Source organism: Drosophila albomicans, chromosome 2R, assembly GCF_009650485.2.
Source record: "Drosophila albomicans strain 15112-1751.03 chromosome 2R, ASM965048v2, whole genome shotgun sequence".
NCBI lineage: Eukaryota > Metazoa > Arthropoda > Insecta > Diptera > Drosophilidae > Drosophila > Drosophila albomicans.
In genome coordinates, this window is record NC_047631.2 from 7253040 (window position 1) to 7272511 (window position 19472).

General features: G+C 37.3%; 4 protein-coding genes across 8 annotated transcripts in view; 1 reads left to right on the forward strand and 3 right to left on the reverse strand.

Annotated features, from left to right (window-relative positions):
• LOC117576536 (protein doublesex) overlaps positions 1-4629 on the reverse strand; it is a 54438-nt gene extending 49809 nt beyond the window's left edge. For all 4 annotated transcript variants that reach the window (XM_034261361.2, XM_052007765.1, XM_034261362.2 and 1 more), the window contains exon 1: positions 4352-4629. The gene's annotated coding sequence lies outside the window, so the exon portion shown is untranslated. The remainder of the gene's footprint in view (positions 1-4351) is intronic.
• A 7774-nt stretch (positions 4630-12403) lies between these two features.
• Positions 12404-16275, reverse strand: LOC117574955 (uncharacterized). 2 transcript variants are annotated; one of them, XM_034259014.2, is made up of 7 exons: positions 16187-16275; positions 15985-16071; positions 15771-15801; positions 15346-15438; positions 14536-14723; positions 13191-14464; positions 12404-12927 (listed from the first exon to the last, which is right to left on the reverse strand). In XM_034259014.2, the coding sequence occupies exons 2-7, from the start codon at positions 16027-16029 to the stop codon at positions 12681-12683; spliced, it is 1878 nt and encodes a 625-aa protein (XP_034114905.2). In that variant the 5' UTR covers positions 16030-16071; positions 16187-16275; the 3' UTR covers positions 12404-12680. The 2 variants fall into 2 exon arrangements, with proteins under 2 accessions (XP_034114905.2, XP_051863724.1); XM_052007764.1 differs by having other exon boundaries at positions 14536-14720; positions 16187-16267.
• Positions 16276-16997: 722 nt separating this feature from the next.
• Positions 16998-17643, forward strand: LOC117576332 (antennal-specific protein OS-C). The gene is made up of 2 exons (XM_034261004.2): positions 16998-17114; positions 17162-17643. Exons 1-2 carry the CDS (start codon positions 17028-17030, stop codon positions 17510-17512), a joined length of 438 nt encoding a protein of 145 aa, XP_034116895.2. The 5' UTR covers positions 16998-17027; the 3' UTR covers positions 17513-17643.
• Positions 17644-17645: 2 nt separating this feature from the next.
• Positions 17646-18295, reverse strand: LOC127566134 (uncharacterized). Its single transcript, XM_052007771.1, has 2 exons — positions 18265-18295; positions 17646-18201 (listed from the first exon to the last, which is right to left on the reverse strand). Exons 1-2 carry the CDS (start codon positions 18265-18267, stop codon positions 17737-17739), a joined length of 468 nt encoding a protein of 155 aa, XP_051863731.1. The 5' UTR covers positions 18268-18295; the 3' UTR covers positions 17646-17736.
• Positions 18296-19472: the final 1177 nt, after the last annotated feature.

Sequence of the window (19472 nt, forward strand, 5' to 3'; positions counted from 1 at the left end):
GCTTTTGCTGTTTGCTGTTGCAGTTTGATACGTTTCAGATTCTGTCACTTGCAACATGTTTGAGTTCGCCTCAGTTTTAGTTTGCACTACGCTGTCTCCCTTAGTTTCTGGTTTGCCGGCATTTCTATTTCTCGTTTTCTTGTTGCGCTTCGGTTGTCTGTTTCTGTTTTACAATGCGCCTCATTCTTTTGTCCATTTGTTTTGCTTGTTTATTTGCATCGTACATACATCTACACAAGTAAATGCATATGTACATGTGTAGAAATGTGAATGATGTACTTATCAGGGCTTCGCAACGATTAAGTCTGCATTATCACTTTTTACTCTCACCTACTTCGCACGCTCGCATATAAATAATCTTTATAATGTGGGGTACTTCTTATTTATAAAGCTTGCACCTGTTCCCAATTTAAGTTTTGCCAGTGTATTAGTCGTTATATTAGGATTATATTATATATTACAGCAGGCATTAAAAGCAGACATTAAAGAAATTACTTTTATAATTTTAGTATTATTTTAGAAACTATCCTTTACTCGCGAATGTGTACAATGTTTTCAATAAGTGGGAAATTGGTATGATGTTTAACTTAGTCCTTCTATATTTTATAATATTTAAATATTTATTTATCTAAGGAGTACTACATACATATTGTATTTTTCAATAGTTGAACTTTATTTATTTCACTGCGCTCACGAATTGATATTGACTTCCTAGATCGACCAAGTTTGTTAATAAAAAGTACTGCAATGAGCCATATTGATATATTAAGTCTACGTCAAACTTTAAGCTATTAAAAATATATTTCATTCATACATTAAGTATACGCACAAATGCAATAAAATAAATTATTTCGATCAAAACACAAGTATGCAACATAATTGAATCAAATTCCGAATAGAATGTCACGATATGCACATAAGTACGATGATCATAATTCATTGTACTTTTATTCTAAAATAATACCTAGTACACAAATACCGCTAGAATTTATTTATTTAAATATATGCATAAGCGCTAACAAATGCACTAAGCACGAACAGTCGCCAATCGTCTAGATTGTAGATTCTAATCATTAGTGAGAGCGAAGAGAGTGAGAGAGAGAGCGATCTTAGAGAGCGGGATTGGTGTGGGATAAGTAGCTTTAATTCTGATCAAATTATAAATAAATTCAGTTATTAACAAATCAAACAAAAAGAGGAATCAAAACAAATAGAGAATTGACAAGAGAATTTCTACATTGCTCCAAAGAGTTGACAATTTATTTAGTTAAGAGCGCGGTAATTGTGCATGACCGATCTGCGATAACCAACCCGCTCTTGCTCTTCCTCTTTTTTGTGTTGTGTTTGTGCAATTCTTCTGCCCAACCTTAGCTTCCCTTCTCCACGCCCACAGGCGCCTCTTGACGACCGACCACGGCAAAATGTTGTTCTGTTCTGTGTTCAAACAGTGCAGCAGTGGCGATTGCTTATCTCGCATGTCGCTACTAATTTGTATTTACTCAGAGAGCAGTCACTGAGTAGAAACCGAGTCGAGTCGAGTCAAGGCAAGAGAGTGCTCGATTAATATCAAAGGGGGCAACGATATTTAGTTAATTATGTGTCGAACTACCTTTCAAATTGCATATGTAGTGCAAGTTGACGATCATTCGAAGCGTGATCTGCGATCGCGATTGTAATTGTGATTGTATTCCGATTGTGATTGTGATCATGATCACCCCCAGCGAGCTTTCAGATTATGAACAACATGTTATTTCATGTTTTTCTCCCTTAAATCGTAAAACATTGCAACTGTTATTGAAAATGTGGGTTCTAGCATAAACAGGTAGCTACGGGAATCGGACATGGATGACCTTGCTTTTACAAGTACCCAACAGAAATATATATGTATATAAATATATATACTCACTCATACTATGAATTCGCTTTAGTTCGATTTGAAATTCATTAAAAAATTACAGAATAACAATTTCCTTTTTAATTATAATTTATGTAAAATGAGTGCTAATAACTAAATTAAAATACTATTAAATAATTTACCCAATTGAGAATCGATAAAGGGAAAAAACAAACAAGTTTTATAATCTTATAATAATATATTAATAAGTTCTTGTTTACTTGTAGTTAAACAAATTTTTTTCGATAAATTTTAATTTATTAATGCGTAGAAAATTAAATGGATTAATAAATTTAATTATAGTAAAAACAAATATCAATTTTTATACCTATTACCTATAGGATTTTATAATCTCCGATGGCATTAAGTGTATATTTTTGATCAGCGTCAAGATCCGAATATAGTATAGTACTTTTTGGTGTATATGCATATTAAGCAAGTTAGAAAGCTACAGTCGAGTGTGCTCGACTGTGAGATACCCGCTCCCCATTTTGAATAAAAGCAAAATATTGCGGTATTATTTTCAAAATATACTAAAAATACTACGAAGATACTAAGAATATACCAGATATACCAGATAGTACCACATTCAAAATATACCATAGACGGTACAATGTACCAGACTGTCGGCCAAAGCAACTCAGAGCCCTACTAAGTAGGCGCTTTTGCCCATACAAAAGTATTTCTTTAATACCTTCCACAATTTTTATCTGATCGCAATAAGGACTCATAAATACTATAGTTATTATTGTATACACCAAAATTCGCAGCTCTGCTTTAAAATTACGCTTGTTATTCGTTTTTTTTTTTTATTTTCGGTGGCAGAAGGGAGCGTGGCAAAAACTTGAAACAAACTTGATAGGTGTTCATACGGACAGACGGACAGACAGACAGACGGACATGGCTAGATCGTCGGCTGTTGACGCTGATCAAGAATATATATACTTTATAGAGTCGGAGATGCCTTTGTCTACCTGTTACATACATTTCCTGTCGCCACAAAGTTATAATACCCTTCTACCCTATGAGTAACGGGTATAAAAATATGTACTAAGTGAACGCCAAGAATCTTTTGGAATAGTTACGATCGCCATCAGCAGCATCACCACGATCTTCAGTTGCCTTATTGGACCACTAGAATCTTCAATGATTTTGCAAAGAACAAATTTCAAAGAAACCGCTTCCCGAAAATGGGAATTATGAATTAGAGGAAATATTCTTTAAGCGCCATTGTGCATGTTCCTATTATGATCTTCTTCTCATGCTATTTTAGTGATATTCTGTGCACACTTTGTAAAGTACCTTCTACCTTTCAACTCCTTTTTTGACCACTGCTTGAATTATGCATTCACATGACTCCCATTAAAGCATTTCATATTTATGCAAATTTGGTAGCACTTTAGACCTGTTTGCCTTTGAGAAAAGTGGAAAAAGTCTGTTATTAGCATCAAGAAGAAAATCGCCTTATGGCAAATAAGGTCGGTCTTTCCATCTGTCGGTTTGTTTGAACATCTAGATTTCGGCAACTATAAAAGATAGCCTCGCCGGTTTATTTTTGTTGGTTATGACTCTATAGATCGCTTTGTTTTATGTTATTTTGTTACAGTTATTATCTTTTTATTAATATTTTTACTCGATTTTATTATAATAACAACTAAAACTCAAAACACTAAAAAGATATATCCATACTTCGTTATGATAAGTCAATATAGAATTGCTGGGCACGCACATAAGTGCAAGATAGATCGTTTAATATAAAAGCAAGCATTTGCTGATCATGTTTATGGAACCCGTTTTGCACTTGACTCGTTATTTTATCTAGTTTATGACTTTTCACAAGGAAACTGGCTAGCAAACCCATATTAAATTACAATTTTATTGGTACTGTAAGTAAATAATCTTAAATAAATACTGACAAATGTGTAAAAGAAATTGTTTAACATTAAAAAGTCCTAACTTTGCATTTAAACATTACTTCCCGTTGTTCAAGCAAACCAGACTCCTAGTTAACAAGTAAGAAAGCTACAAGTGTACTCGGGCGTGGCAAACATTTGAAACAAACTTGATCTGCATGCAAACATAACAAATGCTGTCGAAAAAAAAATTATAGCTCTATCTCTTATAGTCTCTGAGATCCAGTGTTTCATACGGACGGACGGACAGACGGACATGGTTAGATCGTCTCGGCTGTTGACACTGATCAAGAATATATATACTTTATAGGGTCGGAGATGCCTCGTTCTACCTGTTACATACATTTCCTGCCGGCACAAAGTTGTAATACCCTTCTACCCTATGGGTAGCAGGTATAAAAATTATGTTAATGCCAATCACTAAGGAAACAATGTCACGTGCATTGTCATAGGTAGTAATTAGCAAGTGTAAGGATGAATAGGAGAGAGTATAGAGTTGGAAACTATGACACACGAAGTAGGATTCAATTCAATATTTACTTACCCAAAGACAATCGAGTAGAAACAATAGTCCCTGGCAAATGGTCATAAATTCCCAAAGTGTCGAAAATAATTCAAGTTGTTCTCTTCTTGCGTAACCCAAAGGGCGCAAAAACAGAGTCACTCGCGTGAGAGGCAATTCGAGAGAGGAGAGCGAAAGAGAGCCACTCTCTCTCTCTCTCTGAGAGCACTATACGAGTGTTGTATTCGTAGAATTAAATTTGTAAAAATCACTTGACTGAATTCATGCACATTAATGTATGAACCGAGATGAGATGCAGGTAGAGATTATGTTTTTTGTAGGGGAAAATATCACATAATTATCACAACATAAGCAAACTAGATTTCCAGTTGCGCAGCCAAAGATATATTTATATATTTTACGTATACGGGAATTTATGCGATAACGAATGCGACTGCGACACGTTTGCGAATACGAGGAACCCGCTAAGAAAGCAGCACGACGAGCTAAGGACGATCGCTGCTAGCAAACTGGTTGTGGAAGCTTTGAGCACAGATACCGCAAACCACGATCACAACCGACCATCGGACAACGACCATCAACCATCCGACTGGCTGAACATGTGCTCTTGTTTGGAATTCGACTTGGTCTACTGACTGTTAACGGCGGACTGCGGACTGCGAATTGCGAGCTGCGAACTGCGAACAACAAACGACGAACGAATTGCCAACTGCCCACCGACAACTTGCAACTGGGCGACTATCGTCTGGCGACTGCCGATTTCCGACAAGCCTCTGGCATTGCTTTTCTGTCTGTATTTGCAATTGAGTGCAACGTGGAAGACATTGTTGTATACGCGTCTCAACAGATCGCAGCCTTAATGCTCTTCTTTTGAACTAATTAGTTCATTTTTATTGGTGTATATTTCTTATTTTCAATATCGTGTAAGAAAATAAGCAAATATAATTGCATTGTTACATTATTACAAATTTAAACCTGGATTTTTAAATATAAAATATATAATTAAATTATTTTTTGTATCTGAAAATCAAAATTCTTGAACTCTTAATTAGTTTTTGAAACAAATTTTTATTTTGATTTGTAATACCACATTATAGCAATATAATCTTTGGCTGGATGAATATTCACATTATTTTAAATCGTTTAAAAAAAAAATTGCATGCTTTTTCTATAAATAGATTCACAAATTCTAATAAAAGTATTTAAAATTAAACAGTGATTAAATTTAACATTTAATTTAAGACTCCCATGCATAATCAGTCGCAAAATCATTGAATCCAATTGATGCATTTATAGCGCAACAGAAGCGAAAGAGATGCAAATAGAGCGGCTGGCAAAGGGAGAGAAACAACTTGAGATGAAACTTGAGAGAACAAAAGAGAGCAAAAAAAGAAACATTGATATGAACTTTTACCGGCAGATACTCTCTCACCTCTCTCAATTCATGTCTGACTCTGTTTTACGCTCTCATTCTCCCAACCATGTTGTACCCTATGCTCTCCTGCTCTCTCGCGCTCCCACACTTTTTGCATGGAGCGACGGCTCTCTTTGGTGCGCTCCGGCAAGCAGTTAAGTGGATCAACTTTGTTGACGTTTGGTTTGCATCTCGCCGCTCTCTGCTCGATCAACGTACCTTAAGCATAAGCACGTAGTGTGCAACCCCATATTTTGCACTAATTTAGGTGGGATCCGATGGCCGACAGCCTTGCCTTGGCTGCCTTGGGGGTAAGTTGATGATGCTTTTTGAGATGTCCTTTCCCACTAATCGCATTTTAAAAGTTTCCGCTTGCAACAGGTTCGCATTAAAATGATTGTTATGAATAGCAGTTTCGCACACATTTGTTAAAATATTGATGATTAAATAAGTAAACAATTTATCATTTTTTAAATGATCATTTTAGATGCAAGTCAATAAATCAATTACCGCAACACATTCAACATTCACATCTAATCTGAGTTGTGGATCTAAAAAGTATTTTACGAATACTCGGCGAAACCCGTTTGTTGAACAAGTCACAAAACAAAAAAGACAAACAACTTGAAAATCGCTTGCAGAACGGCCAAAGAAAAAGGAAGAGTGGTAAATATTTATTTACGATGTGCAATGAGTTTACTCCGCATGCTCACGCTCTTTGATTATCTTGCCATTCTCTGGCAAGCTCTTTAGCCAATTGCCTGCCCTCACTTTCACCCCATAGCCCACTGCCAAGATGATTGCGTTCTGTTTTATTTTTATCATACCCATTCAGGCAAATACTCGCCGCAAAAACCAAACGGAGGCAATTGTGTACATTTATGTTAAACAAATTGATGTTTTACTGTCGCCGTTGTCACTTTGAGCCGCAGTGAAACTTAGACGCCGCGTCCGCTATGCTGCATGCTGCAGATGAGGCATGCCCAACACTTAATACTGCATACTGCCTACTGAATACCATATACAGAGACTCGAGACTTGAGTGCGGCACCATCCTCCAACAATGTTCGTAATCGGAGTTACCAACCGCAGACGCCAACAGCGAGTTGACAGCCATGACGTGTCATGACAGCGACCCGCAGTCCGCTGTCTCTGGCTGCATACCCTATACTACTTACTAAATAACCTGCAAACACGACTAACCCCATTACGAACTCAGTTTAACTAATTTCGCACAACTAGAATACTCTATAAACTTACTTTACCTAATACAAATATTTTATAAATATATTTACTATAAGTACAATATTCTCTAATTTTATAAACTATCAATGTTAATTATAAATTATGATATATAGTGTAAAAATATTCCAAAATAAGCACTTCATCTGAAAATTCCCAAATTTTACCACATATGTACATACATATGTAAAATATTACTTTTATTGGAGTAGTAACGAAAATATTTCATATTCAATGAACAATTTAAAAATTTGGTTTTGTAAATTTACTAAATATAATTTTATTATTTAATTTTATGTATTTTAATTTAAATATATTTTATTTTATTTTTTTGTTTGGTTTTATAAATTTATATAGTTCTCTAAATATGTGTAGCATTCCCAATTTACCTAAAATTATTTACTATTTAATATATTTTTAATAAATATGGTTTATTTTTAAAATAATAAGTAAAGTATTAACTACAATTTAAATATACATACAAATTATTATATGAATCGACATTTCAAATTTAATCTAAATTCCCTAACTTTGCCACATTTATAGGTAAAATATTTCTTTTATTGGAGTAGAAATGAAAAGAAATTTGGTTTACTAAATTTGCTAAATATGATTTTATCGTTTAATTTAAATGTATTAAATTTAATTTTTTTTTTTTTCGTTTTATATATTTATATAGTTCTCGAAATATTCACGTACATTTTTTTTACTATTTAATATATGTTAAATTAATATGAGTAATTTATAAAATAATACGTAAAGGAGGACCTTAAAAACAGTTCACTAATGACTAATTAGGTGTAATACATATGGATTATTTTATGAATGGATGTTTAGACATACAACTTTAATACGATGATATCATTCGGAAATATAATATAGAAATATTTACAGGGTATTTTGGCGTACAACACATTGCAGCAACGTAAGCCCATAATTCGGACATATTTTGTTCATATGGGCTAAGAATGCGCATTTAGTTCAAGTTAATAATTTGCTCCTGACTTTGACATATCTCTTACCGAGCAAGTGCAATTTGATTAGTTGATAGAAGGAATGAGAATAAAATATTAAATCATTATTTATATAGATGGTTAGTAAAACTGGTTAGTCTTCAGTGTTTTTACCAAATTATCGTTCTGTTCATTGTTCAGAATTGGAATCCGAGCGGAAATGATATCTTTCTTTGGATGCGGTGCAGGTACTTATTTAGGATCATTTGCACTTAATGTGTTCTATACCAAAGATGATAAGTTGGGATGCCATAATAACTAGTTCGATTTAACGAGTACTTGCGAGTAACGAATAAAATGCTCAACGATCATTTGGGCGATCAACGAGTGCGATCTTTTTGCCACTTTGTTGATTCTGTTCACCAATTTCAAATACTTATCACGTCTTTATAACAATATTTTTTTTTTATATTTTTTGGTGTTTGCACCTAAGGTTGTGTCGTACTTATTGCGATTTGATTATAGTTTTGCAGTGACTGTTGCGAAATTTGAGAAGTTACTGGCTACGGAAGCCCAAGAAATTGAGCCTAATGACAAATTGAGTGCCAAAAAACAACAAAAAAACATGCTTCAGACATGATGAAGATGCGCAGTTAAGTAATTTAAAACACACGATCCCAAAAACCAAAACCAAAGAAGCAAAATGAAAAGGTGAAACACACACACACATACAGAGAGAGAGAGAGAGAGAGAGAGAGAAAGAGAAAAAGGTGGAAAGGCAATCTGCATATAAAAAGAAGCAAAGGACAAAACCTTTTAACCAGCAAAACAACTTGGCACGGGAATGAGATAGGGCATTGAATTGCCATTGGAAGGAGAAGGAGAAGGGGGAGGGGGAGAGAAATTTACGCTTGCCTGCAAATTGAAAAACAGTCGAGAACAGGTCGATGTGAGTCTGGACATGAACCTGCAAGTGGACCTCGAAATTGCAACCGTTGGGTGGTTGAATCCCAATTGGGATTGGGATTGGGATTGGGATTCGAGCATGGGCAGATTGAGCGCCTGGCTGATGCATTTTAAAACAAATTGGCACAGTTTGTGAAAATGGAAATGACCAACGAGTGCGTGTGCATGTGTCTGTGTATGTGTGTCTATGCTGTCACTCAATTAGGTGCAACTCATTTAGCCCGACGTCGACGCCGACGCATTTGGTTGTCATTTGTGCGCACAAAATGTTAATCAAAGCCTGATGGCATTTTTTAGGCCAACTAATAAGAGCTCCGCCCACAATAGACAAAACGACACAAAGGATGTGCTTCGAGCTCTTGACTCAGGGGCGAGGAGAATTGGGGACGAGAGTGAATCGAGTTGTCACGTTGAGAGCTGGCCAACAGTCGCTCCAATTAATATGCAAAATTTATGCATGGGAAAGTTCAAAACAAACAAGCAACAAACAAAAGCATTCCAAAAAAACAAGTACAACAACAGCAACAACAACATCACAATCATCAAATGCGAATCGCGATAAAAAATCAATACATATTAGCAAGTGTTGCCGTTGTTGCTCTTGATGTTGTTGCTGTGTTGATTGTTGGTTTTTTATTTCTTTATAGGTTGAACTAACAAAACAACTTGTTATGCTGTATTCTCATATGTTTTCCTGAGTCTTTTTCTTGTTCTGCTTACTCCTATAGTGGTCAATATTTTTGCAGTTTCCAACACTACAGTTTTATGAATTTAGTCCACTTGGCTAAGCAAAGTTATTTAGTATACAATGATGGTCCTAAGTAGAAAAGTTTTAAAATAAAAATTTAATATATTTGTGGTCCTAAGGTAGCTTTCAAATATTCGAGCCGATAAGCTGACAGCGGAATTAAATTCGCTAAAAAATTAATTAATATTAATTTAAGCTTTAAAATTTATGTTCATAAATGAAACTAGTAATAACTCTACAGTCGAGTGTGCTCAACTATGAGATATTCGATACCCATTTCGAATAAAAGCAAAACAGTGCGGTATTATTCTTAAAATATACCAAATATATATGTCGAAAAAAAAAATACAAAAAATATACGGAAGCCTATATTTGGTATATTGATAGATACTAGTTCTAATAAATCATACCAATTGCAAAATATACTAGATTGTTAGCTAAATCAACTAAGACAAAAGTATTTCTTAAATTACTTTCACAATTTTTATCTGACCGCAACCACATTTTCACAAAAAATACAGTTATTAAATTACACTTGTTTCGAATTTCACGAACTCAGAAAATCCTTGCATTTATATTTATATTTTATTAATATGTAGATTACCTTATTCCAACTTGGATCATGACTAATAACAATTAATTTATTGTTGTTTCAAATTCTTAAAAAAAACATTGTGTAATTACAACATTTTTAATTTCACAACTTTTGAAAAAACTTAGTAAAACATCAAAGAGCAGAAATGACACACTTTAAACTCGAAGCAAAGTGTAATGCAAATTTAAATTTAAAAAATTTAATTGAAAAGTATTATATTGATTTGAATTATTTACACTAAAGGTAGCTGGTCTATACAGAATAATAATAATATAATATTTTAGGTTGAGATTATCTACATAAATTTTGATTTCTTTGCGATACTAAATTATTCATTTTAAAGCCGACTTATGACAATTGGAAATATGATTAAAATAAAAACGAAAAATTTTATTTAATCCTAACTTAAACCCAATTCCATTTTTACCCTTATTGCCTTTTATATTTTATTATTAGTAGTATTTAATAATTAACTCAGTTGCAATTCAACAAAATGTCAATGCAACAATATGAACAAAATGACAATAGAATCCTTTTGGCATATCCAGCTAATATTATTAGAATGTTTGTGATAAACGTGCGAGTGGGATTTGCTTGCGGAGGCATGCAAGAGGCATGTGGCATGGTCACCGCATGTTGCACGTTGCAATTAAATTAGTGCGGCCTGACAAAAGAAGAAGGGATGCAAAGAGTCTGCATTTGATGACTTGCTGATGGAAAAGTTGTTGCGACATCGTTGGGTGTGTGTGTGTGTGTGTGCGTGGGTGTGTGTTGTGTTGTGTATTGTATCTCTCTAACTGTATCTTACAGATACTTTTGCCAGATACAAATGCACAGCGGGGTTGACCAAAAGTTTTCCATGATGATGACAATGCTGCTGATAATGATGATGACCTGCGCAACAATAGTTTGCATCTTACAGATACAAATGCTAAACTTCCACTTCTGTCTTGTTGTTGTTGTTGTTGTTCCTTTGGCTTGCCGCAATCAACTGCACTTCATGTTGCGGTTGCCTCTAACAACTTGCCAAGCATGTGAGTTGTTTCTGGGTGTGTGTGTGTGTGTTTGTGTGTGCATCTAATCACATTAGCACGTGCGCATATCCTTTTGGCCCTGTGCGATGCTCGCAACGATGCTCCCCAGGATACCATTGGCAAAAACTAAAAACATTTTGGCCGCTTTGTTTTTGCCTCATTTCATTTTGTCGATTTTGATTATTTGTCTGTGGTTTTGCGTTGCGTTGTGCTCGCCTTTTGTTTTCCTGCTATGCCAACTATTTGCAACTCGAATGTTCGCCCCTCTCTCCTTTCTCCTTCTCACAAACAAACACTTACTCGAACTCTCACATGTTCACGTATGCCAACCGCGTTTTCTCATTGCTATTTCTTTCGTGTGGCTCAAAGTTTTCCACAAAGGCAAATCGCATACATCTTTCTGTAGTTTGAGTAACTGCTCAACGGATGGCGCTCAATTCAAATTTCGTGGATGGTTTGTGTCTGAGCTAAATGGTGACGCTGTTCAACACTCAGCATTATCCGCTTATCAAAGTTGCGATAACTGTGGCGGCAGTGCGATAACAGCATACTGTTCGATTATTTGGAAAGCACGAAAATAATTTAATAATTTAAAATAACGTGCTGTATTGCAAATATTCTATAATTTGAATAGAACCTGCTAGAAAAAACTAAGTTTTCTTCAAAATCTCAAATCTCAGAAGACATATTTTCTTTAAATACAAATTAATTTATAATAGTTCTCGTAACAAATCATTAAAAAGATGATTCACAAAATATTTTGTAAAAACCGCTTTGCTGTAAGTTATTCTAAAGAACAAAAGTTCATTGAAATTTTAAATGAAAGTAAAAGTGTTTGCGTCCAGTTAACTGATAAATATGCAGTAAGACACAATCATAATTCACTTAACTTTGTAGACGAATTAATCAAATGAAACAGTGATTAGATAATTTCAAAGTTGAAACTGCATTAAGTCTGTTATCATTTTGTTATCAGCAGACTGACTTAATGTGCAGTTAAATGTTTGCAGAGGTGATTTTCCGTTAGATGTTTTCACTTTTCTGTTAAATTGCTGATAACCACGCATAATAAGTAATTAATACGTATCCTGTTTAATAACTATGAATAAAAATATTAAAAGTGCAAGCATTGAACGATGTATATTTAATATTCTGAAAACAAATGTAACAAAAGTAACCAAGACATTCCTTGGTTACAATTTGTACTTGTGTTTCAATAGTATTTTTCTCTTATTGTCAACAAACGTTATTTGTTTAAACATTATTCTGTTTAGCGATTGGAATGCGGTTGAATACTGGGTATAACAACAATAAGCTTTATAATGCGCGTATGTATTTAATGTTCTGATAATTTCATCAATTATTTTGAGTATTTCCGCAAAGTTTCGTCTTCAATCCTTACTCGCTCTTCACCGGCACATAGGTCAGCACAATGGCTGAGTGGGCTGGAATCTGCAGCTCGTTGATATTCACCTTGGCCGAGTGGGCGACGTGGGTGCCATTGTTGTTCTTATCATTGTAGTTCTCACTGAAGTACGAAACTGTCATCTTATCGGGCAGCTTGTGGTCAGCGGAGAAAGTGCTGTTCTGCAGTAAATCGGTGGGATTGAAGATAACGAAGTATCCGGGATTGCCAGACTTGATTCTACAAAGGAAGAGGCAAAAGATATCGTTAGCGAAAAGATATAGAAACTAATGTGAAACTAAGTGGGCACTGAACGTTCATTGATACCTTTGCCTTCAATTGGCAGCATTAGAAAAATAGAAACAGATTAGAGAGGTTAGAGATTAGTATTAAGTAGCTTAGAGATAAGGGTGATGATTAAATTCTTCCTTCAACTTTCAAATCACGGATGAATGATCTTAAGTAGTGGAAGTGGAAAAACAATTTTGAAAACGTTGATTTACCTGGAGAATGCAATCAGCTTCTTCGACTCAAAGATCTGCAGCTCGCCATGCATGTAAGAGGCCGAGAGTCGCAGTTCCTTGATCTGGCTGTAGGTCTCCTGGGTGACATTGGTGTAGGCAATGGAGTCCACAGGCACAATCGGAACACCGGGCAGCAATGACATGAACAGCGCCAGAGCTGAAGGATGTGTTGGGGTGTCCACGTAGATGTCGCCAAAGTTCCACTGCAGCCAACTCACATTGCGTGTGGCCACAAACGTCTGCTGCAACTCCTCCACCAGGTTCCTTTTCTGCTGTGATGCGCCTACGGACTTCATGAACTGGCCGTACATTGGCAGATCGATGCCCAGGGCACCGCCAGCCTGGCTCAGCTCATAGGCATCTGGACGAACAATATCCTCGGCAACGGAGAGGAAGGCCTCCGAGGAGGCATTCTTCACGACGCCCAGATAATCGTAAAGCAGATCGCCTAATCCCGGCTGGAAGGTGGTTTGTGTATGCGTATAGAACGTATAATCCATCAAATTGTTATCCTTGGGTAGTGGCGAAATTGTCTCATCGTCCAGATTATCGTTGATGAGGAAGAACTTGGTGTTCTTCAAACGGAAGCCCTGCACGCCCAGTCCAATCAGATGCTGTAGAGCGGAACTTAGCTCGTGACGCACAATCTTCGAGCTCATCTTCAGGTCATAGGTGCCAGGCTCGAACTGTGACAGCACAAAGTTGCCCTTCAGATCACCCCAGGCGGTAGTACTGCCGCCCACCTTGAGCCACGTGTTTGGCACACCCTGACCTGTCCCATTCACCCAGATCAATGCCGAACGCTTCTCCGCGTTGTCCAATGCATCCTTCACCAGCTGCGAGTCCTCGCCCACAAAGTTGGGCGTGATATCGAGAATGACCTTCACTTCGCTGCTCTGGTAGAGATCCACCAGATGCTTGATCTGTGCTTCGACATCGGCCTTTTTCACCTCGTAAGTTAGCAAAGCTGGCAGCTCATAAATGGCACCAGTGGCAGAGAGCTTCTTAGCCAAGGACACATCCTCCGTCTTGGCAGTACCGACTAATCCGAACTTGGCGTGAGGTCCACGCTTGTACCAGGGCAAGGGTTGAGGGGCAGCGCACTTGGGTGCTCCGATAATAATGAGAATAGCGCCCACAAGCATGGCTACCCAAATGGCCCAGAAGCCCAAAAAGAAAATCCAACGCAAGCGCACCCAGAACGGATCATTTGCGTACTTCAGCAGCTCCTCCTTGCTCATGCCAGTGAATTCCTGCAAGAGGGATGAATGAGTGAACTGTTCTAAGAGAGAGACTGAGAGAGAGGGACAGAAAGTTCACTTACCGGTTTGGCTCCGTTGAGATTGCCAATGTCAATCTTAGCATCGCCATTCTGATGGTCACCCTTAATAAATTTGACCTCGTCACGACGCTCGGCAAGTTTCTCGTCGCCGCCGCCGGAGCCGAGCATTTCCTCATCGGCGCCGTCGGGCACAAACTTCTCTTCCTTCACCATGTCGGCTGTTGAAGCTGCTGATTAAAGAGAATACAATGTATATCACAAAAATTGTTTTTAATCAGCATCAATTGATTTCATCTGTGTGTGTATGTATGTGTATAAACGCGTGAGACTCCCTTTGTGTGCGTGTGTGAACGTATGAGAGTTCTAACCTGTGAGTGTATGTGTGTGCGTGAGAGAGCTAACATGAGCGTGACTTTCACTCGAGCTGTGAACACAATTTGAGGTTAAAACAAGCTGGTACTGAATGGACTCATATTTCTACGTATATCAACATTAATATCATTCTAGTTGAGCCATTTATATGCATTCTATTAATAGTAATGTGTATTTTCAATCTGTTCTAAATTCATTCCATTTTTTTTCTCTCTACCTGCAGTGCTGCAGAGCTGACGTCATAAGTTGCCACGCTTGAATCGTCTGGTGGTTTTTCACTGAAGCTTTGTGAAAATCGATACACAATTTCCTATATCTTGGCACATTCTTTGATAAGCAAACCGCGCCCAGCCGCAATGAAATGGATACTTAAATTCCTTGCACATATTACATCAGCTCAAAGTATTGATATTTTAAGTAAACTAACGCAGCTTCTATTTTTTTTGGGTATATATGTATGTATATTTTTTTTATACGCACCTTCTCTGTTATTTCTGTTTGCTGGTAATTTATCTTCGCCTATTACTTTGTAGATTTCTGGCGTGTCCTCCTCGTTCTCGTTGTGCGATGGTACTGTTTGAATGAGTAAAATATTTTAGCATTTAAAGGTGTTAGATAAGTTATACCACGGTTGCCACATCGAAGAAATATGCTGTACCCATTTTATTTCAAAAAAGTACCATTTGCGTTAAAAGTGTATGTTAAATGTTATCGCTGGTAATACTTTTAAAAATGCATATTTCATTTGGTTGCTTAAGTCAATATAATAATAAAAATAAATAGAACGGCATATTTGCATTAAATTTACCATAAATGGAAAAATATTAATAACCAAGACAAAAAATTAATTTAAATTGCTTTAAAATTGGTACAAATGTGACTGCCGCTCTGATGTTAAAACTTACCAGGCACTGTTACGGGCAATGTAACCGAGCTCTGTAAAAATAGGAAATTTGGATTAATGCTATCGTGAGGAGTAATGTTAAGCGAGGAGCAGCGCTGACAGCTGTGCGCCAAGTTATTCAAACTGTAGACACTTTAACGCGGTTATTTGCATAAATTCAAAAATATACCTACTAATTATTGTGCAAACATGTTTTAGTAAGTGATTTAACAAACCTTATTGCCAGCGCCAATGCGTTTAAGGCGTGAAAACAAATTCATTGTGAGGCAGTTGACTACCAGTCAATAAAAGCAGGTTCGCAACTGAAAAGAAAGTTTGCTTAAGTTTATAAATTAAGTCAAGAGCTTCAAAGTTATCCTGTTTGTAGTCGTTAACTTAATATTCACTTTGTATTAATTTAACAAATTTTTTTCTCACTTGATTTGTCGATTAGGCTTGCCAAATTTCGGTAGAAATTTCACTCACAATCCGCTGAATTTCGTTGAATATTTCGCGTTACTCTCCGGTCACTGACTGTTCAAATCCGGATCTCAAATCACACTGAATTGAAGTGCAACAAAGTGCCACGATTGCGTTGAGGCCACTCTCAAGTCTCTTTACTCGAATCACCTGCGTTGTCATCGAAGTGGTTCTTTTTGCTGCTGCTGCTGCTGCTGTTGCTGCTGCTGCTGTAGCAGCCACATTTGATTTAATAATCGCTTGGCTGAATTGAACACACGACGCACGCTTAAATTACAATTTATGTGCTAGCGGCAGCTGCTGCCCGTCCGAAACTACCTGCTCCCAAAATGGGGCTGGGCCGAATAAGCTTCAAGCTCAGCTCCAGTTGAAGGCGCTGTCTCAGTTGCAGTCGCATCTTACCTGAAATTGCGAGACTTCACAGCTCGAGTCTCGTCTCGTCTCGTTTGGCGAGAGTTGTGGACAAAAACTGCACTCGTCGGCGCATTCCATGACCAAAAACAAAAACAAAAGCAAGACAAGTGAGGGAAATGAAAGAGTTTTGACAACTTTCAAGTGCAAATGTGAGTTGAAGTTCTTTTCGACCTTTTAACATGGCCAAATGCTTGCGGTTAATGTGCCAGACACATTTTAACCTCAGACGGGAAATCTCATAACAAATTGATCAATTTGCTTGCACTTTGTGACATGCAAAGCCGATTTAAATGATTTTCAACCCATTAAAATGCATTAAGCCCATTAAAACAATGCCTATAAATGTGGCAAGTAGCAGCAAATTTGATCGCTTCTGAAATCCACAATGGCATTCCATGTGGGACGTTTGCTAGTGTTCTCTCTGCTTATCCTGTTGCTGCAGCTGAGCCTTAAGTGCGAGGCTAGACCAAAGGTAAACTTGCTAAACAATCACAACAAAATGTAATGAATAAACTGCAGGGCGATGGCGATGGTGATGGCGAAGGCGAAGGAGATGACGATGATTCCTCGTCGGAGGAAACCGTTGAGGATTCCGAAGAGCGGCGACGTCGTCGTCGGGATGTCAGCGCCAACAATTCGGTTGGAGGTCGAGCTGGCATTCCTGGATTACCCGATCCGGCTACGATTATAAAGATAGCGCAACTCTTCCAATCGGTGGGTGAACAGATTGTTCCCATTCTTCTAGAGGCTGTGCTGCCTGGCGGCGAGGCAACTGGCGATCGATTCACCAGGGATTTGCAGCTGCTCAAGAATGCAAAGCGCAGCCTCGAGCTCTACTCCGATGAGTTGCAGTCGAAGGCAATGAATTAAAGTGCAAGAAGACCCGAACTTTGACGACGAAGAAGATGCGAATATAAGTAAGAATTTCATTCAAATTAATTAAATGATTGACTATAATTCTTAATATAGACCTTTCAAGTGATTAAAAAAAGAAAAGACAAAGTTTAAGTTCTTGATATTTTCATTAACACGATTACTTTATTTGATTTGCAATTCCTTAAATTATTTCTTTTTCATTTGCATTTATTGTCAACTTACTCCATTTTGATATAAACACTTTGATATCCTGTTATCTTGAAGCAATCGCGATCGACTTTGTCGTATAAGTAGGCCAACAGAATATCTATTGTATCGGGTAGATTGCCATCGCAGTAAAGATTGCCACCAATAATCGTGGGGACCTTGGCCAGCAGTTCTTCATTGATATTGTTGGACCTCAGTTTGTCCATTACACTATTCACGATGGCCGCAATAAAGTGAGTATCGCGCAGTTCTTCGCCTACCTTGAAAGAACTATCGCATGTTTCCGAAGTTTCCGAAGTTGTCGGCGATGTTTCCGAAGTTTTCGGCGATATTTCCGAAGTTTCCGAAGTTGCTGGCGTTGTTTCCGAAGTTGTCGAAGAGGGCGACGTTGTTTCCGAAGATGGCGTTTCTGGCGTTGGCTCCTGTCCTTGGACCTGCAGCCACATCAAACTTAGCACAAAGACTTTAGCAACACGCTGCGAAAAATTGGGTGTTAATTCAGACATATAACTTTTTACCGATCACAAACCACTACTTACCATCTTGATCAAGAATCGCGACTGTTATGATGATATTGCCAATGCTTTAATATATTCGCCTGCATTCGTTTAGTCATAACGAATGCAATTTGATTGCTCTTAGTGAAGCTAATTCGTATACTCTTCTTAATTGACGTAAAAATAGTGTTTACAAATTTGTTCATTTAAGAAGTGCACTTAAAACAATATTAATTCAGTGAAAACTATTCCAGATTTCTATATACAATAATTATAATTCTTATTTAAATCTCCTGATATTCTAAAACTAATATTTCGCTAGCGATCTGCAACTTAGCTTTGCGCAGTTTTTTATATTCGAAATTCGAAACCAGTCGAACGCTCTGGGTTCTGGTCCCAACTAATGAGACTGTAATAATGCTGTTCTACAGATAAGTCGCTTTTTTGCTGTATAACACATCTGTGTATTCTTTGGTTAGTCGTAGAACAGTATTTCTCATGGTAATTCAGAGTACGCCTAAAAGTATGCAATACGAAAAGTCTTAAACGTTCCCATGAAATTGCTTTGCACAAATGATCAACTTTGAGATAGTATGAGTGCTTTGTTATGCCGATTGCAGACAAATTTTAAAGCAATTCAAACGCTGCTGTCAATGTAATTGAAATTCGAAAAGTGTGATAAGAACTGAAATGGGATTGACTGAGGTAATAACTGTTTCTGAATGATTGTCAGCTTTCAATTCTGTGCGATTAGCAGATTCCCATATGCCAGCAGCCCCAAGGCAAGCAAGCGAATGTCGAGTAAAATCGATTGGCGCCACACGAAATAAAAAAGAGCGTGGGATGCTGCCTCATGTCCAATAAGTTTTTCAGTTGCTGCGGCAGCAAACCGAACTGACAACTGGCAACTGGCAAGTGACTGAATTGCAACTGCAGCAGAACTAAAACTGTCGGCAACTGTGTGTCTAAGTGAATTGTTGTGTTGACAAAGCAGAGAGTAAAGTAAAGCAAAGCAAAGTAAAGCAAAAGTTAATATGCTCGGATGCTTGGGCTGAGCACTCAAGTATTTAAACATTTGCCCGCTTGTAATTTGAGCTACATGCTTGAGCATTACGAGTGTCTATCCATTTGATGTGCATGCTGGTGTCTCTCTGGGTGTGTGTGTGTGTGTGTGTGTGCGTGTGTTTATACGTTAGGAGCATCCTGCCCAGTCGCAGTCGCCGCCGTCGTCGTCGTCATCGTCGTCCCAA